This window comes from Impatiens glandulifera, chromosome 1 (genome assembly GCF_907164915.1).
Source record: "Impatiens glandulifera chromosome 1, dImpGla2.1, whole genome shotgun sequence".
Classification (NCBI taxonomy): domain Eukaryota; kingdom Viridiplantae; phylum Streptophyta; class Magnoliopsida; order Ericales; family Balsaminaceae; genus Impatiens; species Impatiens glandulifera.
The window spans coordinates 38528679-38552578 of record NC_061862.1 but is presented as its reverse complement, the minus strand read 5'-3'; the positions used below and the strand labels follow the sequence as shown (position 1 = coordinate 38552578).

The following is a 23900-nucleotide window of genomic DNA, read 5'->3' as shown; positions in this document are numbered from 1 at the left end:
AGTCTTATGATTGATTATGTATTAATTTTGATTAAATATTGTTTAAATGGTCTAATTAATCATGATTAAATTTTATAGGATGCAAAGATTCAGTTTGCTTCCCGTGTTGCTCTTGCAGCATACTTGTTCACCCACCTATATGTGAGGATTGTTGCGGTCAATAATAGCTTAGCTAATTAATTAAATAATTTGTATTATCAATGTCAAAATAAATTTTCAAACCTGTTATATTCAAGATTCAAGAGATCATATATAGCTAGATGATTCAGTTTTTGAATGCATCTTCTTTAATCCTGAATTTTCTAATAATTATTTTCATATTAATTTCTTTACAAGAATAACAAGTATATTCTTCTGTTTTAATTATAAATATAAAATGATCATCTTCCATCCCTCATTCATAAGAATCATAACCATTATTAGACATAAATATTTACCTATTAAACAATGAATATAAATAAGGTCATTATTATTTTTAAGATATTAGAATACATAAATATTTTATAAACAATAAATTTTGATTCGGATTATAATCCACATATTAAGTAAGTACAGCCCTAATCAAATCCACATATAACTAAAATTCAAATATATATACTTGTACAATAATTCAATTAAATGTATGAACAGGAACAGATCTAGAAATTCGTGTTGGAATGGGCTTGAATTTAAATAATAAATTATATATATATAAAAGTTGCTATATTATAATGTTTAAATAATTAAGTTGAGGTGATCGAGATTTTAAAATATAAAACTCATCTAAAATAAAATCTATATTTATAGCATTAGCTAAATCTCGTTAAATATAGAGTGTCAAGTAGTCGATAATAAAAGCATCCTCTATTTTATTGTAAAGTTTCGTATTCTCTTCTTTAGTGTTGAAATGTTTGCTCAATTGTAACGGTAAAAACATATAATGTTAAAAAATATTAATCAATTTAGTTAACCTAATATAAATTTTTGATTGTCCCGTTTTGATAAATTGTTTACACAACCCAACAAAAAATTGAAAGACTTTCACTTATTTGATTTTGAATTTTAGAGCATGTGGACGGAGTTTTCACTAGTTTGATGATTTTTTAAAATAAAGACATCAATGTTTTTTTTTTCAAGCATATTAATGGTTTATTTTTTATATACTTATATATAATTTATTATAAAGTATCTTTTAAATAAATAATTGAATATTAAACTATCAAACTATGTTTGTATTAAATTTTAAGATAAACTCACTATTAAAATTAATTGAGTATTTTATTAAACAATTGATGGAAGAATTACCCAACTAAAGCAAAAAAAACAAAGTAAATATTTTTATCAAATAATTAAAGGCATCAATAATTAAAAAATATAATAAAATTAATTAATTAACTTATAAATTTTCGAACGTATACTTCAATATAAATTCAAATATACATGAAAATAATTATAAATATTATATACAAAATTAAATTAATGATAATACTAATTTAAAATATTAAACTAAGAAAATTAGAAAAAATGTTAAGAAATGAATAGATTTTACTCGTAAGTAAAAAAATTTAAAAATAAGTATTATTAATTTAGATGGAAATAATTAGTAAAATATGGAATTAGTGAAATAAAATAATATAGGTATGATATTAGGGTATAAATTAACTATAGAAGAATTAAGAATTAGAAAATATGAATTTGAATAGGTAGGATGATCTCTTTTTGACAAGTCAACATATTTTTGAAATTATTTAATTTTATATATATATTACATATATAATATAAAAAAATTAAAAAAAAAAAAAAAGCAGGGGCCACCTCAGCCATTACCTCAATTCGTCTTTGCGTATGAATTAGCTCGTTTAGCGTCGATCAATATAAAATTAATCTAAAAAAAATTATAAATTATTAATTAAATATTCATGTTTTCTCTTCTTTCCTTATTTTTATTAATTAATTAATTAAACAATTTCTCTTTTTTAATTTTTTTTATTAATTAATTAATTAATTTCTTTTTATTTTAATTTTTTAAAATATTTTTGTTATTTTCTTTAATATAAAAAATGAAATTAGTAACCTTTCTATTTAATTTTTTTTATTAGTAAACAAAACTATTAAATTAATTTTTTTTTTATAATTTTCTTTTGTTAGGAAAAACATCTTAGTGTCATTTCATTAAAAAAACCCAAAAAAAAAGAAAAAAAATACAAAAAATTAAAATCAGATCTAGACAATTTTTAGATTTGAAAATGAAACAATAATTGAATTACAGACAACAACAATCAATTAGCGCATATAGCGTTTTTACTTTTATTCTATTTGTGACTTTCTCAAACAAAATATCTCATATTTGGCAGAGCTTTCTATTCTCTTCATTCATTTCGATTCCTCTCCAGGATTGAATGAGTGTGTTTCCATCTGAAGTTATATCTCTACAAATATCTTCAATGATTCTACTTCTTTCACTGTGAGTTCTTAAATTTCTTTCTTTCCAGATATTGTAGATTACTACTCCAAAGTAGCATTTCAACATACTTATATAGAAGGATCTTCCTTTTGCTTTATTCTTCATCCACTCTTGGATTTCTTCTCATATTCCTGGAAAGTTGATGATGTTCATGTTTGCAGCATACCTCCTCTAGATTTGTATTACAAAAGAGCATTTCTCAAATAAATGGTTTATTCTTTCCTCAACTCCCGAACATAGGACACATGTGATATTGGGAATGTTTATGTATTCTCGAATTCTGTCTTTTGTTGTCAACATTTTTCTATATACCAGCCAGAGAATAAATTGGTGACGAAGAATAATCTTTGGAGACCATACCACATTATGTCAATCTACCACCTATCTTCTTGTTCTAACCATTTCTCATGCCTTTCCTGTAATGAACTTCTCATTACTTTCTGTTTTCCAGCATATTTCATAATTTCTTTCATTGAGTTGCTTTTGCCTTATTAGGTTTAAGATTCTATCACCTTCTGGAATACGCCTCAAAAGTGAATCACATTACCTTCGTAGACGTCTCTAAATTAGTACTTGATGTATTCTCTTATAACTCTGTTTCCTTGTATTTCTTCTTTGAATATAATGAGAATATTATCCATCCAAGGATCATGCAAGAAGAGTACCCCTCTTTCATTTCCAATTGTGGTTTTCACCATTTAAAATACATCTTTTCTTATTTTTAGGATCTTCTTCAATGACCATGTCATTCTTTCATTAATGCTTCGTGTCCAGATACTCTACTCTTCTTTTATAAATCTTGTATGGCCCCATTTGACCCACAGGGAGTCCGTTTTTTGCTCAAACTCCCATAAGCTCCTGATGGGGAAGGTTTTGTTCCATTCAACGCAACTTTTTATTCCTAATCCGCATTCTTCTATGGGAGTGCAAACATCCTCCCATTTGACTTTTTTGTCTCATCTGCCTTGTATTCCCCAAATGTAATCTCTCATGATTCTATCGATTCCAGCCATTACTTTCTTTGAGATGATTATTTGTTGTGCCCAATAGCCAATAATTCCAAAGATTCTATTTTAACGATCTCGATTCTACCTGCATAAGACAGTTTTTTCGTATCCCAACCCAAGACAAAATTTCTAACATTTTCTACTAGTTGTCTGAAGTGATTATATCGGAGTTGTTTTGATGACAGGGGTACTCCTAGGTATTTCACTAGTAGTTCACCTTCCTTGATTCCCATAATATTGAATATGTTTTCTTTCCTTTTTTCATTAACCCCTCCATAGAAAGCCTAACTTTTTTCCTCATTTATGTATAAACCTATAATACTCGAAAAGATTATTAGAGCTTCTTTGATTATACTAACAGATTCAATATCTGTATAAGCCACAAAAAATAGATAATATGCAAAATATATATGGGTTATTGCTTCTTCTTTGCAATACGGGTGAAATTTGAAATGATGACTTCTCAGAAGAATTTTTAAAATACAGTCAAGAATTTTTATTATTAAGACGAATAGGTAAGGAGATATAGGGTCTCCTTGCCTTACTCCCCTTTCACTCTTGAAAAAGCCTCCATGAATATCATTCACGCTCACAACAAAGTGAGGAGTGGAAACACATTGCATAATTCAATCAATGAAAATAATTGAAAAACCTGCAGTAAGGAAGAATTCGTGGATTGATCCCCATCTAATCGAGTCAAAAGCTTTTCTAAAGTCAATTTTGAAAGCCACACGTGGTGATATGTTTTTCTTGTCATTCAATAAGCTCTGCATAAGTAGGATGTTATAGGAAATATAGCGTTTAGGAATAAATGATGATTGCCCTAATCCTACAAGCTTATCAATAATTGTTTTCAAACGTTTTGAAATAATTTTGTAAATAACATTGCAGCATGAAATAGTACAAAAGTCCTGAATTTTTTTCGGAATTGAATTCTTAGGAATCAAATTCAACATTGTGACGTTCCATTGCTTCAACATTTTCCTATTTTGGAAGAATTCCAAAACCCCTTCGCTTACATCTTTACCCATTATTTCCCAGTTTTATTTAAAGAAATTCATGTTGAAACCATCCGGCTTTGGGCTTTTATCCCCTTTCATCGAAAACACAACTTTTCTGACTTCTTCCATATTAACTCTTGTAATCAATTGGTTACCACTTTCTTCACTAATTTTCCTTTGCACAATCTGTTGAAGCAATCTTCGATTGTCCTTTATTATTGTGCTTGTTTCTGTTCCAATCAGCTCTTCGTAGAAATTTATTGAATCTTCATGAACTGCCTTTTGTTCTTGTATAACATCTCCATTTGAGTTTGTGAGCCTTAGGACCTGATTTCTGAATTCCTTGATGAACATTTTTTATAAAAGAAAAAAGTATTTTTGTCTCCTAATGAAAGCCAATTTTCTCTAAATTTTTTCTTAACAAAGCTTTCCTCTTTAGAACAGAGATCTCTAAATCGTGTAAGAGCCTCTTTTTCCTCTAGTTTCGTTTTGGCTTCCTCTACTCTTTTATAAATCCCACTATATTTTTTCTGGTCTAACTTATTGAGCTTCCCTTTCAGTAATCTTAGTTTCTCATAAACTCTGAACATCTTTGTTCCATTAGTTCTGATGTTCCAAGTTTCATTAAGGATTTCATTAAATTCTTCATCTTTCATCCAAAAGTTAGAGAACTTAAAGGGTTTTTTCTGTTTTTTCTCCTTCTCCCAAAAGAGTTTCAAAGGGCAGTGATCAGAGATACCTGGTTGCAAAACCTGGATTTGGCTTCTTGGGTAAAACTTCACCCATTTTTCATTCACTAGGCCTCTATCAATTCTTCTCTTTATCATGTTGTCCGCCCCTCTAGAAATTGACCATGAAATAGATTATCCGAGGAAGACGGTTCAATGCATCTTATGTCTTGAAAATATTCATTGAAATCCTACATGTCTTGTGTTATGTCTGTCTCAGGCTATCTTTTATTTCTGAATCTTGTAACGTTAAAATCTCCCATAATAACCCATGGTTCATCATCCGTAATGTTTCTTCTCAAATCATTCCAAAGTGTCTTCCTCTCTGTCCTAGAGTTGCTTGCATAGACTACCGCAAAGAAGATTTTTACCCTTGTCACCAGATTGATAACTTCTGTCAAAATAACTTGCTTGCTTTAAAAAAAATCTTGACTTCAACCCTTATTTTATCCCATCCTACCCAGATTCCGCTTTTAACCCCATCAGAGTTATGCATAAATTCTCATTCTTCTTTGAAGCAACCCTAGGCAACATTCTCTATTTGACTTTGTCTAACTTTTGTTTCAATAATTCCAAATATTGTGATTTTTTTTTCTGATATTTTTCTAACCTCTCTTCTCTTTATAGGGTCATTTAACCCTCTAATATTTCATGTCATTAAGTTCATTAATAAAAAGAAGATGTTCCAGCTTTATTTCCTCTTCCTTTAGCTTTTATTCCTTTTTGTTTTTCCTATATAACAGGGATATAAGGAATTATATTTTCCTTAATTTGCTTACCTTGCTATTTTGGGATTTTTGTGTTTCTCTAGTCAACTTTCTTTTGAATTGGAGATTGATTGCATAGTTTCAACCGATTCAGCTGCATCTTCTTTATCTTTCTCATTTCTTTCACCCACTTCCCCTTTCTTGCTTTCTCCCACGCTTTCCCTTTTCACAACCTCTTCGGTATTGATTCTTGCTTTCGGTTCAAGTTTTTTTGTTACCTCTTCATTCTCAGCCTTTGATTCTGAATCTCTTACTAGTCTATCTTCCTTCCCTTGTTCTTCAAAACTCTGTTTTGAATTTTCTTCCTTATCTTAATCCTTCTTCTTACTCAATACTGGTTCTTTAGTAACTTCTTTTTGCCTTTCATTCTCAACCTTTCTTGTTATTCTTTCTGTTTCTTTTTTGACTCTGTCTCTTTCTCGAACTTCTTCTTTCTTTCTTCTTCAATCATTTTCCAGCACTTGTAACAGACATGTTCGAATGTACAGTCAAAGTATCTACTCGACCTCCACTCATATGAGATTCTCATAATTGTGGGTTCACATTTTCTATTCGTTGTCGTCGTATGGTGTGGAAGATTTGATCTCGGATGTATCTCAATACACATCCTAGCATAAGTCATATGCTCACATTTTCTGTAATTGGGTCCATGTAGAATGGACTCCCCAATAGGCTCGCAAAGTGACTTAATGCTTTAGGGTTATACATGTGGGGAGGGATGTTGCGCAATTGGAACCAAATTTGCACAGTTTCTTAATTATTATTCTTTTGGTGGTGTTGGATTTGATTATTTATTGGGTTGAATGGTATTTTATTGTAAGGGATTAGTCATTGTAATATCAAGTATTAGCTCCTTAAAGAGATCAAATAATTTTAAAATAATCAATATTGATATAGGAAAAACCAAAAAATATATGGTGAAAATAAATAAAATTAAAATAATCAAATACTAATATATAAATAGATTGAAGGGAAAAAAATCGATAAATCGAGAGAAATTAATTAATAAATAAATAAAACCTAAAAAGAGAAATTAATTAATTAATAAAAAGTAGGAAAGAGAGAAAAAAAATTAACATTTAATTAATAAATATATAATTTTAAAAAGCATTAACTCTATTTATTCACAGTGACTAAACGAGCTAATTTATGATAATATATACATTTAAATGAACTTTTATTAGTTCATATATTTAAATGTACTAGTTTTACATGTAAATATGTTAGCTTTTTTAAAAAATAAGATAATTAATATTGTGCTTGATACAAAGGCTATATAATCTAGTTGGAACTGAACTAGAAATTTGGTACAATAACAACTTCAATCACTTTATTTTGTTTTAAATCAATCATTTTTTATGATTTAAAATAAAGATGGTTAAAATTGGAAATAGAATTCCAATAAAATTGAATGTAGAATTTTATTTTATTAAAAAATAAGGTTAAATAAACAAATTATTTGATTGAGTTATTCCATTTCCCAAGACCCATTTCTTTTGAAAGGATGAACCCAATCAAGGTAAAAATGATTATTTTTATGATCTATATTTTGAAGAATTACCATTTACAATTTTCTAAAATCTTCTAATAGAAAATTGCTCAATTGCTATGTATTTTTTTCAATATATATTATATATACATATAATTATTATGTATTTAACCCAATATATTGATGACAAATATTCTAATATGATTGTTATATTCATTATTGACCATAGTTGACTGATATGGAGAATATAAGAAAATAATATATTAATGTATAGCGGTTATATCATGGTAAATTGATTTGTACAAATAAATTGTTTGAAAATAATTTCAAAGATAAGTTAGAGTTTTATTAATATTTTAGGAACTACTTTTATCAATTTTAATCATGATACATAGGTCGGTTTGACGATTCGACCGACACTAAATCGTTAAACCGAACCGTCGTCACTCGATTTAATCAATTCAATTTGATTTAGGAAATTAGGTCAATTTTTCATACAAATAAAATTGAAAAAGAAAAAAACTTATAGTTATAAAATAATAAATTTGACATATCTTATTTAAATAAATCTAAATTATAGAAAGGTTCAATTGAAGAATAATATAAAAAAAAAGTCTTATTACATTTTATCTAATTTTAAATTTTCATTTATCCCTTTTATAGTAAATGAATTAGGATAAATTGGAAAACAATTGTTTTAAAAATTAATTGTAATATCTGAAATGGGAAGCATAAATATCATGCATATGATTATGGAAGTTAATTATCTTCTTATTTTATTTATTCTTATTTAAATGCACTTATAGGAAAAAACGGAAGAAAAAATTAATGTTAGAGTTCTTGTTTTAGTCATTATCGGTTAGTTTTCTTAGTCATGATCTATAATCCTAAACGTTTTATCAATGTTTATCTAGACAAAACAAGATATTGATTCCTTATGTCAATAAGTCGATATTCATTGGCGAAGGTTTCAAGTTTACCGTAGGTTGGCTCTTCCAATTCTAAAACCGTCTTTTTGCTTCCTTCTAACTATGAGGGTTATGAGAAATAAAGTCATCGTCTATAAATCGGGGACCACAACCTTATTTATATTGTCTTTTATTTATTATTTAATTCATCATAAATATTAAATAAATATCTGGTTTCCAAACATAATAAATCGTATCATACTAAATACTAATAATCAAATGTGACTTAACCCAATAACTAAAATACTTTAATATATCATTTATTAATTGAGTTGTGAATAAATAATAGTCCATACACATCATTTACATATATTAAATCTAACAAACCCTCACATGGGCAATATATGTAAGTGTTCATCTTTATGCGCAACTAATATAGTTATCATTATTTAAGTCACTTGAAATCAATCTCGTCCATCAATTATATCAACATTGGATCAAAGAGATTTATATTACATTAGTTCGTAATTAAACTCATCAAGGATCACGAATGTTAATATAATCAAATGACTTAAATCTAGTATGGATGTGTAGCATAAAAATGACATTTAATGTGTAACATGTTTTTATTAAGATTATGTTAAAAAATGTTCTTCTAAATCTACATTGTTTCCCTTTTTTATGGAGAACTTTTTTTTGAAAATGTTCTTCTGAATCTACATTTGTGAGATATAAATCTTAAAATAAAATTTCTAATTGTAAATCTATATGTCACGATGACTTAATTGTGACAGAAAATAATAAGACTATGATTAGTGCTAGGGATGTAAATGAACCGAGCTGCTCGTGAGCTATTCGAATCTCGGCTCGACAAAAAGCTCGTTCGAGCTCGTTCGTTAGTCTTAACGAGCCGAGCTCAAGCTCGTTTAAAAGCTCGAAAATTTAAACGAGTCGAGCTTGAACTTCTCGTTATTCGGCTCGTAAGCTCACGAACATGTTTGTTTATAGGCTCGCTTATAAGTTCGCGAACAAGTTCGTTTATAGGCTCACGAACACGTTCGATTATAATATTGTTTAAATATAATTTGTAAATTATTAAAAAAAATAGTAATATGGAAATATATATTATAATAATTAATATTATTACATGATTATATTTATAATTTTAATGTTGTATTCATTTCATTGTTCAATTTATAAACGAGCTCTTAACGAGCTTTAAACGAACTTTCTAAACGAGCTTTAAACGAGTCGAGCACGAGCGGCTCGTGAGCTCAAATAAATCCATACGAGTTGAGTTCGAGCTCGATTGTAAAAGCTCGAAACGAGCTCGAGCCCGAATATATACTAGACGAGCCGAGCTCGAGCATGATACTGTTCGGCTCGGCTCATTTACATCCCTAATTAGTGCATTCAAAATTAGTATTATGTAAGTGTTTGAAATTACTGATCTTGGAAGAATGAGATTCTTCCTTGGCGTGGAAGTAAAACAGGGCAATGCAATTTTATATGTCAAAAGAAGTATGCTCCAGAGATTTTTAAAAGATTTGATATTATGCAGGGTAATCATGTGAGAAATCCAATAAATACAGGGGAAAAAATTAATAAAAATGAAGAAAGCAAAAAGATTGATTCTACAATGTACTAACAAATGATTGAGAGTTTGAGGTATTTGACAATTACAAATCCTAATATAATGTTTGCAGTTGGTATTGCTAGTAGATACATGAAAACTCTTACAGAAATACATCTAAGTTTGATAATGAGATCTGAGCTCTGTTAATTCTTAAGAACTTTGAATTTCTGTCCGAATTTGTATTCATACATTGAGGACTGATTTTTGTTTCAATTGTTCTTATCTGAATTAAAATCTCAGTACAGTTTCCAAGCTTCTGTGTGCAGTTGTGGTTATCTGGTACTGTCTCTGTTCTGTTTTGGGATTTAAACCTTGTTCAAGTACATAGCAATTTCTATGTATCGATTGAAACCACCCATGGAGTTTGCACAATCCACTTTTGATTATTATCATCTTGATTTAATCCATCCATGACTGGTTCACGTCCGACCCGGTAGTATTAATCGGACAAGAAAGGATTCTAAAACTGGCATTGTTGATCTTGAGAATTATCATAGTGGACCTGTTCAAAGAGGCAAGAATGGGAAGGATAAGCATGCTGCTAAAACCCATGCTAATATGGGAATGTTGATTCATCTATGGTTTCTAACTGCAATCTAAAGGTCAATTGTAATATTAATCCAGGTATTCTTTCTGATCATAGCACTAATAAAATTCCTGATAAGAAGTGAAGTTATGATATTGTGAACCATAGTGAGTCGAATGCTGATTGCCACATGATAGGAAATGATAGCAATAGGACATCGCCTGAAGGGGTTGAGGGATGTCAAAATCAAACTGTTTTTAAACCTCCTGTTGAATGTGTTCTAAATGTTTTTAAAAAATCAGGAATTACCTCTTGCACTTCTATTCATGAATTAAACATGCTTGGGAACAGGGGTTCTTGAATAACGATGATCTTCAATCTGTTGAACATAGTATGGGTAGTCTGGTTCTACTGGATAATAGATCTGGTGAACCAGAACAACCTTGTACTTGGAAAATTGAGGTTATTTTTGCAACCCTTAATGATTCAGAGCCTGGTGATTATTCTCATGATGCTAGTAAGGAGGTGCGGTCTTTAGTTGTTAGAAATCTGGGTTCTGAATTTAGACAGCAGGTTGGGATGAAATTGATTAGTGATGTCATAACTAGTGGGAAAGATGGGAAAGATACTGAGATGGGTGAGAAAGCTTCAAAGGGTTCTATTAACTGGGGTTGCTGAAGATGATCTAGAAGCTGAAGATAGTAAGCAGGTTGAGAAAGAGTTTGATGGAAAAGGAAATTCGGGTACAAAGGCTGCAGAGAAAGAAGTAATGCAAAAAGGGGTGAAAATGGAGTTCTGGATTCTAGAGGGAAGATGGATGATCTGTTTGAGAGTAGTGATTCTGGAGCTACAAAGAAGCCTGCTGACTACATGGAATCTCCTGATTGTATTCCGGGCATTATCCCTATTCTAATTAATGACAATCATAAAGGAGTTAATTCTATTGTTGGTTTTGGGAATTTTGTTGTGAAACAAGCTGGCATTGCCTTGAGTAATGCTGATGAAAATTAGAAGAATTTGAGTCCAAATTGTGATGATGATCAAGTCCTAAAGCGGAATATGGAAGATGGATCTTACACGTCTGAACTATTTTCAGCTACTATTTTCTAAGCTGATGGAGTATGAGGATATTGAAGTGAGGAAGCAAGAAGGTAAAATGGGATGATGTTTGTAATTCCAAGAAAGAAGGGGTCTTGGTATCAAAAACTAGATGGAATGGAACAAAACGTTAACCTATAAACACTTTTGGGCAATTGCAAAAAAGAAAGATTCGCTTTGGGACAAATGGGTACATTTCAGAATCCTGAAAGTGGAGAGAAATATTTGGACTTACAAGGTGAAGGAGAACATGTCTTGGTCGTTAAAGAAGATCCTAAAACTAAAACAAAGTGTGGGACGACTATATCAAGTCAGATTTGGTGATGGTAGGGGCACTCTATTCTGGTATCCGTGGTTCAAAGGAGTCTCCCTCCTTATGAGATATGAAATCGGAAACATCTGAATAAGAAGAAGACAGCAGCTAGCAACCGTGTGTGATGTTAAGGAAGGTCAATGCAATGATATTATAAGATTAAATCCGGATGGGGCAAGAATCTTTTAGGCTGTTAATCGTATAACATTTCATGAAAGGCCTGATGTGCATGAATAGAAGGTTGAGATCAATAACAAATTTAGCTAGTTTAGCATGGCAATGCATTCTCTCTCGAGGGCAGATTGTGGAGTGGCATCATAGCGTATGGTCTTCTAGGATTATACCTAGACATCAGATTACGCTTTGGCTTGTTCATAGAGGTAAATTGATGACTAGAGATCGCTTGAGCAGGTTAATGACTATCCCTAACACTAGCTGCATGTGTCCTATGCATTGATTGTGAAGAGTCAATCTCTCATTTAAGGAAAGTTTCTCATCAATTTCAGTTTACAAATCCCCTTGTTTGAATGGAGTTGTATAAGAAATTTAATGCTTTCAAAGATTAAAGAAAATTCATTTAAAACTAATTTATTCAAATGTTTCTATGAATGCCTTATGTATCATGTTTGGATGGAGAGAAATGCTAGAATGTTCTCTAGAACAAGGAGAAATAAAGAACAGGTTTGGAATGATATTGTTGTTGATAATTTATATCTTATTCACACATGGAGAAGAATTCCAATCACTATAAGGAATTGGGAGCTTTGTCAAAGATAGTAATAATGTGTGATAGAAAAATTTATGCTTGGTTGCAAGTTTTTGGATACTCAAGATGTTGCTAGTTTTGTTAAAAAAATGTTGTTTGCTTGCTGTATTTTTTTGTGAGTTTGTTTGTATGCTGTATTTTTTTTAAGTGTTTGTTTGCTTTTAAAATTAGGACAAAAGATTGTTTTGCCATAATTTTAAAACTCTTGTATCTTTCCTTCCTTTTAGAATTTTAATTAAATGACAATAAATCATTTTTCAACTTAAAAAAAATACTTAGATATGTGAAAGGAACTTTAGAGTTGGAAATTCACTATGAGCAAGAAAAAAATAGGTAAACTCATTTATGCTGGAGATACAAATGATAGGAAAGTTATTCTGGATATTAGTTTATGATTGGAAGGGGTTGTGTCATGGTCTTCGAAAAAGTAGTCCATTGTGATATTGTCAACAACTGAAGTTGAATTAGTAACTGCTACTTCAGAAGTTTGTCAAGTTGTATGGATGAAAAAAAAAACTGAATGCTCTTCACTTTTCTCATAAAAAGTGTACTATTATGTATTGTGACAGTGCTTGTACCATCAAACTATAAAAAAAAAAATACAATTTTGCATGAAAAACAAACATATACATTGATGATATCATTATATTATAGAGTTGTCTAATGATAAGTTAATCAAATTAATTCACTCCCAGGGTCCTATAAACAAGTGGCTGACATATTGACCAAGGGTTTTAAGACTGAAACTTTTGAAAAACTAAGGAAAGCGTGTTACTGAGTTAAACTAGATGCATCTGCATAAGTTTAAGAGAGTTTTGTTGGATATTTCACTCATGTTTAATTAGTTAATGACTGATATTTTTATATATACAGTTAGTGTGTAGTGGGTAATTTTTCCTTATCAGTTTTCATTTGAAACTGATGAACTAGTATATTTGTAATGTTTGATTTGGTTTGCTTTGGTAATAGAAAGGAACTTCTTCTTATGCTCTAAATTTTGTCGACAAGCAGTGACGAATCTATATAGGGGCTCGGGTGGGCTGATTTCCACCCCGAATTTTTTTTTTTTTTTTTTTTTACGGTAGAAATATGACATTACCCTTGATTTTTTTAAAAAATTAATATAATTCATTGTTTTTTATTTAATTATTAAAAAAATGGTAAAACTTTTCTTTTATATACTTGTTTTTTTTAAAATTTTCTCGTTATTATTTTTAAGCCCACCCTAATTTTTTTTCAAATCCACCCCAGTTCGAAATCCTGGGTCCGTCCCTGCCAACAAGAGTTATACATAAAATTATAATCCGACGAGAACTATGTTAAGTTGGTTTATAATTACTTGGGTCTTTTCTTTTCGATTTTGCTTACCCGTAATTCAAATTACTGGTTAATATATATATATATATATATATATATATATATATATATATATATATATATATATATATATATATATATATATTTATATATATATATATATATTTAAATAATATGTTTATTGATTATACTATTGATAATAACAAAAAAAAAAAATCCACATAAATGATGTAACAATTATCCTAATATATATATATAATTCAAAATTGAATTTATAAATGAGTGAATAATATTTTTGAATAAATATACAAACAAATATAAACATTTGGTTATAACTATCCTTCGACCACCAAAATAATTAAAAAAGAAAAAAAAAATAGAGCTTACCTTTATTTAAAACAAAATAATAATATTAGATGCCATTCAAAAAATAGTCGGCAGAGATTCTTTCGATATCATTTGATTGATTTATTCGGTTTGCTATACTTCATCACTAATCTCTACTGATTTTTTGAGTCAACTTTAAAATCACAAGATTGTTCGATCTTCGTCATTAAAATTTTAATTATTATAAATATTTCATTATTTAAACCTAAATTTTTATTTAATTGTTTTGATTTTGTTGATATTATATTTAATTTAATTTTAATATTTAACTCATTATTTGAATTAATGAAAATTAATTTATTTTTTAAAAAATAAAATAAACTTAAATTCAGTATATTTTACTGAATGAAAATATTTATATAAATAGAAAAAATATGACACCAACGGAAATTTAATTTCTTTCCTCTTAGAACACATTTGAGCATTTTAGACATCTAATAAATAGGTAATATAATAATATAATAAGTTTATTTAACAAAGAAGAAGGTGAGACAAGCTATTATTGTCTATATTTGTAGTCATTTTTTTTATTCCCAAAATTTTCATTTGTTACTCTTTATTTTGTTTGTTTAAACACCTTTTAGCTTTATATTTATTATTTAAAAATTATTTTTAATCAAAAAAAAATTGAAACAATATTTAGTTGACAATAAATTCAAGAGATTTAATCGAATTGACTCGTCTAGCTGTATATTTACATCATTTTACTTACATATCCAAATATTTCATACTAAATTAATATTAAAATTCATAATTATAATGAATTTCCTAATAATATTTGGAATAATTATTTCCTAATTAAAGAAGGTTTATTTATTTTCTAATATAATTTTGTTCAGAAATAATATAGTGCAAACTGCTATAAACTGCTATTTCATTTACCTTTTTACCCCTACATTTTTTCTTCCTTGTTCTCTTAATACCCATATATAAACCCTATCGACAAGGGGCTTTTGATTCTTGTACATCTGCGGCGGCGGCGACGACGACGGCGACGGCGGCGGCAATGGTGAAGCGCAATAGAGCAGCAAAAGTAGAAGAGCGTTCAGTGTATTTCGATACCAGCCTCGACACTCATATTCTTCTCACCGTCTCCGATTCTGATACTGTTTCCGACATCAGAAGTATTTCTCTCCTTCCTTCTCTCATCCTCACTTCATTCTATTTAGGCATAAGTATTGAATATTCCCGCACTAGGCTGGTGTTTGTTTAAATGCAGTCTTATTATGATAAGTTTTAGTCAAAAAGATTTGATGGGTTTTTTGTTTTATGTTCTTGCAATTGGTCTATCAGTGTGTTACAGTATTCTATTCTTGACTTTTAATGTTATTAATATGCAGAAAAGATTGTCCATGAGCACCTACGGTGCTTTCCTATCTTTGGTCCGATTGAAGTCCACGCATTAAAGGTATGCTAATTTACCAGATAGTGAAAATGGTTAATTAATGATCTTTGTTGGTTTATATGTCCTTTGAGTCTCATTTATCATGTGACTTATTTTCAGGTAAAGCGTAAAGGAAACTTCTATCACCTATCTGAGTCCATGCTAGTCAGATGTGCTTTTGAAGGTGTTACGAAAAGTTGGTTTCTTTCTGTTGATGCTTCCAGTTTGAATAGGCTGAACGCATTAGAACCTTTGAGCCTTGATACTGCTTCAAAGGAAAAAGGCAAGTTTAAGAAAAATTTCAATTATGTAGCATACTATTATCCTCTAGAAGAGAGTTTGATTGTTGTATTTGATATTTTATACAGGATTTGCATTGCTCAAGGAGCCAAAAAATGATTTAGCTATCTCAGGAAAGGCAGGTAAGAATGATTTAGAAAAACGATTAGTATGTGCTAAAGAGAGACCTTGCCGGAGTTCATCTACTTATAGCACTCTAAGTTCAGGTACTCTAGGAACCCTAGGAAAGGATGTTGATTGCAAGGAAGATGATTCTGGAAATAAGATTGGTTATGTGCAATTTAACTCACCTGAAGAAGCTTTAAAACCTAGCCCACGTGGAAAGAAGCAAAAAAGAAGAAGAAAGAGTCTGCAAGAGCACAATAATGAAGATGGTGCTGTTCAACCCTCTCATTTTCAAGAAGTTACCGAAAATGATTATGCACTTGTTATATATGATGGTTCCAATAATGCAGCAGAGTTTGTTCCTGAAGAGACTCTGTTATGCCCTATAGTCCCTCTGAACGTCGAGCAACCAAAAGTACCTGCATCAACTGGTAAGCAGTTTTTAAAAATATCGTTTTGGTACAGCTTAATTTTCATGGTCAAGTTTCTTTTCATGACTTGGGGTACTATTGTGATTTAGGAATTGATACTAATGGAATAGCTAATGCTACTGCAAATGACAAAAGTAATACCTCCAAAGTGGGTGCTACGATTGGATCGAAAGAAAGGAAGCATACAAAAAAAAAGCAATCTAGAGACCAGGGAATACTGGCTTCACCCTCTTTTCATGGTTATAGTAATGCTGACAAGCGTGGTGCAGAAATTGGTTCTGAAGATAAAGACCCTTCCAATGATAAAACTAATAAAAAGAGGAAATTGCCAAGTAACCATGCTATTTCAAGTCAGGATGCCGCAGATAGACAGAATAATGAAGTAATAGTCAAAGATTCCAAGAACTCTACTCCTGATGAAAGACCAAGAAAGAGATCCAAGAAATCTGTTGCTCCAAACCCAGATCTTTCAAGCATGGAGGATGCAATTGGCAAAGGAAAAATTGCTATTGACGAGGCTCATAATACTGGTGAGAAAAAAGAAATTTCATTTGGTGATCGTGAGAAGTTTGATCCTTCACATCAGAATGATACTAATGGATATGTTAAAGAAGTGACAAGCTCAGCTGAGTTCCTTGGTACCAACAAGGGGAAAGAGTTGGAGAAATCTAACAATGGCAAAAAATTGAAAAAGAGTACCAAGAGATCTGTTGTAGTAAAGGCAGATGCATTAAGCTTGGAGAATGACTGCATATTGGAAAATAAAACTGATGAGAAAATAGAAGCAGGGGCTCATAATACTGGTGAGAGAAGAGAAATTGCATTTGATGATCGTGAGATGTTTGATCCTTCACATCAGAATGATACTAATGGATATGTTAAAGAAGCAAAAAGCTCAGCTGAGATCGTTGGTACCAACAAGGGTAAGGAGTCGGAGAAATCTAACAATGGCAAAAAGTTGAAAAAGAGTACCAAGAGATCTGTTGTAGTAAAGGCAAATGCATTAAGCATGGATAATGACTGCATATTGGAAAATAAAACTGATGAGAAAATAGAAGCAGAAGCTCATAATACTGGTGAGAGAAAAGAAATTTCATTTGGTGATCGTGAGAAGTTTGATCCTTCACATCAGAATGATACTAATGGATATGTTAAAGATGCAACAAGCTCAGCTGAGGTCGTTGGTACCAACAAGGGGAAGGAGTCGGAGAAATCTAACAATGGAAAAAAGTTGAAAAAGAGTACCAAGAGATCTGTTGTAGTAAAGGCAAATGCATTAAGCATGGATAATGACTGCATATTGGAAAATAAAACTGATGAGAAAATAGAAGCAGAAGCTCATAATACTGGTGAGAGAAAAGAAATTTCATTTGGTGATCGTGAGAAGTTTGATCCTTCACATCAGAATGATACTAATGGATATGTTAAAGATGCAACAAGCTCAGCTGAGGTCGTTGGTACCAACAAGGGGAAGGAGTCGGAGAAATCTAACAATGGCAAAAAATTGAAAAAGAGTACCAAGAGATCTGTTGTAGTAAAGGAAAATGCATTAAGCATGGAGAATGACTGCATATTGGAAAATAAAACTGATGAGAAAATAGAAGCCCCAAATGAGAAGAAGGATCATGAAATTATGCTATCTGAGGAGGCTGGTCCAGAACTGCCGATTGGAAAAGCAGTGGCCACTTTTAATTCCGAAGCCAACGAGGTCAAAGAACTTGAAAATACTATCACTGAGCAGAGGAAAAACTTGAAAGCCAAGAAATCTGTTGCCCAAAAACCCAGTGCATCAATCATGGTGAATGATAACCTTCAATCTGAAATTTCTCTTACCGATCACGCTAATAAAACTTACAAGAAAGAAGAATTGCACCGTGAAGATGATCCTGATAGGCAGATTAAAGAAGTAGGTTCTGCTGAGCTCAATGATACCAACAATATCAGAGAACCCGTGAAATCTATCACCGAGAAAACAAAGAAAAAGAGATCTATCAAACTTGTTGCTGTAAATCCTGCAACAACGAGTGAGAAGAATGCTAACTCTATGAGTGATGTTTATGCCACTGACCTCACTTACAAATCTGATGAAAGAAGAGAATTGCCAGATGATGATGAAGCTATGCTGTCAGAAAGGGGTGATGCCCCAATCAGAAAGGAAGCAGAATCCCTTTTGGCAAATCAAGTAATTGAAGCACCCGAAGAAAATCCCAAAAATTCAGTGAGTTTAAAGAAGGTTAAAATGACACAGTCTTCCTCAAATGTTAACTTGAAGGAGCAAAGTCCAATTGACTTCATTGCAAAAGATGCTGGCAGTAAGGATGAGAAAGTGGGAAAGAAAATGAAAAAACATAAAGTTCTTAATGTTAAAAGTCATCCAGATTTGCCTTCTGAAGTGAAAGAGGTTGCTAGCCAAGTATTTAACCCTCAATCGGACACATTTGTACAGGAAGAAGCATCTGGCACTGAAGAACATAGTAAATCATTGAAGAGTGGCCCCGAGAATCAGTTGGCTGGAAGAGTACTGGAGGAAGATAGTAATTCAAATTCAGCAGATTTAAGCTCCACTTTACAAGAAACAGCCATCAATAGTAATCTTAAGTCAGAAGGTAATTCTCTTAACTTCAAGGATTACTTTGTCTCTGAAGCAAATAGATCAAACGACCAGCCCAAAGTTACCAAGGAAAAGAAGAGACCATCTCGTGACTTGAGTTCTAGTGATATCCAATTTCAGGAGGCATCTTCAAAAGTTGAGCCTAAATCTATGTCCAAAGGTATTTCAGAATCTCGTAAACTTCATCAAATCAAGATTGTTCCTGAAGAAGCTGGATTGACCGATACAAATGGTTTGGAGATGAGGAGCCCTGCACTCGCAAACCTGAAGAAGAAGAATACTGAATCTTCAAGAGTACCTATATCGAGATCAGAAACATCTGAAAGACATTTGCAGAATATAGAGAAATCGAGCAGGCAGGCTGAAGTTTCAAAGGCTTCCAGAAATAAAATTGGGAAAATTATTAACAGCTCACAAAACAAGAAGAGTTTGTTGGCTAGGTCTGGTACAATTTTTCGGGATGCTAGCAGCGAGAGTTCCAAGGATGATAATGGAAAGGAATCTGCAGATTCTAGCACCAAGTCTCCATCAGATAGTTCATCTTCCTCATCATCAGCATACTCTGATGCTAGCAATTTTAGATCAAGTTCACAAAGAAATGGTAACATAAGTTTCTTTTATTTTTTCCATTTCTTTGGTGAATAAGGTTTGCCCGTAAAGAAACCTATGAAATAGTTAGAAATGATTTTCTTACACTTTGATGTTGACTAAGGTTTACTTTTCTTAATTTGTTGCAGAGTCTTTTAGCATCAAGGGAAAGGAATCTGGAAGGAAAAATATCAATGAACTAAGGTACGAACAAATAGTAGTATTCTTTTTTTGGAAAAATGGCTTAATTGTCAATTTATTGAAAAAACATCCCATAGTAGTATGGTTTTTACGGTATACAGTCAGTCATATTCTTTATTCATACCTGAGAATGAGATTTTAGAATCCCATAGTGGTCCCATTTTGTTTATCTATCTGAATAAGATATAAGAAGTTTGAAAACTATACTTATTGATGATGTACACATTCAGAAATTTATTTATTTAAAAAGTGTTTCCAATTTGTCTGGCATATGTAGAGAAGCATATTAGCCATTATAAATCTTCTAAGCTTTTTATCCCCTTTTAATTTCATGCTAACAGAACTCCAGCCTCAAAAAAGCTAAGCTTGGACACGATTCTGAAGAGTTCGAGCAGATTCAAGAAGGCCAGGCTCACCGCAGTTGAATCGCAACTTGAAGATTCAGAGAGCCAGCCTGTGGATATTGTTCCTGAGAGTCAAGTTTAAACATTATTTTTATCCATTATTTTATGGTCTGTCTCTAAGAGTTGTTTGGTTAGTTTTTTTGTTGGTATGTTGTCAACCAACCATACTACTTCTAAGCAATTTTGTTTTTGTTTCTGTTGCTTGCTTAGTTGGAGGATTACTTTGTTGTTTTTGGTAAACTGCTTTAAAGCTTGTATAACATATAAATTGATCTTTCCAAAATGTTATATGAGTAGGTTTTGTTAGGTTATTTATTTGTACAAAAAATAAATATCCAACCAGAGAATGTATCACTTATTGTTACATATTTGTATCTAATTCCAACCATTATTATAATAATATATATGCATTAGAAGTTAAAACTCGTAAATAATATGATAATAATAAACTAATATCACGAGAAAATTATTTTATTGCAATGAGATACCATTTGAGAGTTGTTTACACTCTTTTGAAAAATTGATAAAAATTAGGTCACCAATCACACAAAATTTTTTAAATAAAAATTCATAAGTTTATTATTTAACAATATACTTGTTTCAATCAATATATTATTGACTGTTCTAAGTTTATTTATATGTAAAATAAAAAGATTTCAACAATTGAAATCACTGCATATATACCCTTTATTAACCATAATTTACCAGAAACATCTCTGTCCAGTTGTTCTATACCAATTATGAAATTTTTTATAAAATACAAAAAAAAAATAAGAAGTTTCGCTTTTGATTGTACAATCAATTGATAGCTAGTCATTCTTTAATGAATGATCACTATTCATGAATAGACTCTATTTGATCAATCATTGGAATAATCGAGAGTTTCAAGTAACTAAATAAGTCGCAAAGGTAGTAAAATAGTGATGAATCGTGTTAGTGAGACGAGTCATATAAAAAAATTCGTCTATTTTCAATCTCTAGTGAAATTTGAATTAGTATTTATCTATCACAATTATTGTGAGAAGACATCTAAAATAAAATAAATAAATAATAAGTATTGAAACCTACATTTGTTAAGCCTTTTAAAAAAAGTTTTAAAATTTGTAAATTTTAATTCATCTTATGCAATTTTTTTTTGAAGAGAAGCACAGTTGAGAATTTTTTATTTTTTTTTAAATTGAGTTTTCTCTCCTACAGTGTCAAATTGTAAAATTATTAATCTATAACTATTCAAAAGAAAGTCTCACATTAATTAATTAAAAATCACTCATATATATCATATACACTCTCCATTTAAACAATAACATTCAATAAAAACAATACATATTTATCAACTATTTAAAATATATCAAAATATCATACTAAATAGATTAATTAATTTATAAATTTACTTTATATCATACTAAAATAATTTTAAAAATAGTTTAACTATTTTTATCTAAGTATTATTAATTTTAAATTATAAGATATTTTATAATAAAAAATTTAAAACAATTATGTAACAAATATTCCAAATATTAAAATAAAATACTAATATATTTAAGTCGATATTTTTTTTTTGTCTTCTTTTGAATTAATTTTTTAAATTATTAATAATCTTTTAAAAAATGTTTTAAACAGTAAATAAATATTTATTATTTTAATTTATAATATTATATCCGTACATATTTTATATAAAATATTATATTATTATTGTTAAATAAAAATTAATATTAATATTATTACTTAACAAAATATAATAATTATATTATTTTACAAAAATAATTATTAATAAAAAAAAACTAGAAAATGCTTAATAAAAATATTAAGAAATTGAAAACAAAAAAGTAAAATATATATATTGTTATTATATGAAGCAAAATCACAAAAAGTAATCTTACAAATATAGATAAAGTTTTAAAAAATAAAATATACCAATGATCGAGATAAAAAGATATAAAAAAAAACAGTAGATTTTTTTCAAATTTTAATTTACTACAAACTTTAATTATAAAATTGGACCACTTTATCATAGAGCTAGAATCAATATTTAGGTAGTCTAAAGTTCACAAGCTTCCATTTTCTCCCACAATTGCTATGCCAAAGTCCTTTATTGGATCATGTTGGTATGCAGATTAGATGAAGGGCAATTCAAACATGTATTAAATAAGAGGAATTCAATTTCTAACTCCTCAAGGATTTAAGTTCTACATGTAATCAATGAAATCATCTCATGAAGGAATCAACCACAACAAATCTTGCAAAATTGCTTAAGTTCAAACATTGCGTTTCTTCCTCTTTTATTTCCTTTTAGAAAGTTTGTTTAATATATATATATATATATATATATGCCACATCTATTATCACGCTTTCAATTACAATCGACCGAAAGTTTGTTCAATATTATATACCTTAAAATTTGTAAACTTTTTGTTCAATATTATATACCTATAAAATTTGTAAATTGGCAAGCTGTTCTAAAGTTAACAAGGGATTACATGTGTTTATAATCATTCATTTTTTAAAATAAAAAATAATAATTATTTGTTAAAAAAAATTCAATTTTTTTGATACGAAAAGATATAATCTAAATACACGATAAAAGAAGATATAAAGATAAAAGGGTAAATAATAATAAATAACACAAGATATAACGAGGTTCGACCAATATTGTCTATATCCTCGAAGAATCGTCCATTCTATTGATTTTTAATGGAATAATAATTCAAGTAACCATATGTTACAATGTCTTTATTTATACGAGTACGGGTACATCAAAAGCCAAAAAGACTAAACAATACTTATAAACTCAATAAATGCTTAAAGTCCATTATAATATATAATTTAATAGAATATGAGCCCGAAACCCAACAATCTCCACCTTGGGCGAATACCACGCTTAATGAAATGTAATGAATAAATTACAAATTCAACAATCTCTATATTGACGTATTTTACGTCCCTTAGGAAATACACGAGCCATACCCATCAATCTTCACCTTAACAAAAGTCAAGCCATCAAGAAATAAGTGGGGTTTAACACTTCAATCTTCTCCTTTGCTCGAGCATTAGATAATTTTTCATACCTCCACTTCCACTCAAGAGCCCTTAGAAGAATAACAATCTCACCATCACGTAGACCGTGTCATCAAAAGATTATGGACTGCACATCAATCTTCACTGCTCGATCCATTCACAAGATAAATCATTATACCTCCACTTCCACTCGAAAGCTTTTAGAAGATAAAATCATAAAGTTTATAACAACAAATAAATTTGGGTAACCACGTTATTTCAATGATGGGAGACATTCAACAACTCTTCCCAATATTTGTTCATACCTGTCAATATATACGGAAACTAGAATTAACAAATCCTTATTATGTCAAAATAATTTTTACCCTTATTTACCACAAATTGAGTGTCTTATTTTCAAGTCCAACAATCGACTAAAACCCAAGACGAACTTTCAACATCTACTTTTTCAAAATCAGATATTTATCGAAAATTG

General features: G+C 30.1%; 1 protein-coding gene across 1 annotated transcript; it reads left to right on the top strand.

Annotated features, from left to right (window-relative positions):
* The first annotated feature begins 11571 nt into the window (after nt 1-11571).
* LOC124925099 (COP1-interactive protein 1-like) lies at nt 11572-20721 on the top strand. The gene is made up of 11 exons (XM_047465074.1): nt 11572-11656; nt 11770-11913; nt 12135-12296; nt 15334-15510; nt 15727-15794; nt 15891-16053; nt 16139-16192; nt 16277-16606; nt 16696-19818; nt 19955-20009; nt 20348-20721. The coding sequence occupies exons 1-11, from the start codon at nt 11572-11574 to the stop codon at nt 20490-20492; spliced, it is 4506 nt and encodes a 1501-aa protein (XP_047321030.1). The 3' UTR covers nt 20493-20721.
* Nucleotides 20722-23900: the final 3179 nt, after the last annotated feature.

Coding starts and splice junctions, on each gene's coding strand:
- LOC124925099 (XM_047465074.1), top strand. CDS start 11,572: ATGGATCTTACACGTCTGAACTATTTTCAGCTACTATTTTCTAAGCTG. Junction 16,607..16,695: donor AAAAGTACCTGCATCAACTG/GTAAGCAGTTTT, acceptor ATTGTGATTTAG/GAATTGATACTAATGGAATA. Junction 19,819..19,954: donor ATCAAGTTCACAAAGAAATG/GTAACATAAGTT, acceptor AATTTGTTGCAG/AGTCTTTTAGCATCAAGGGA.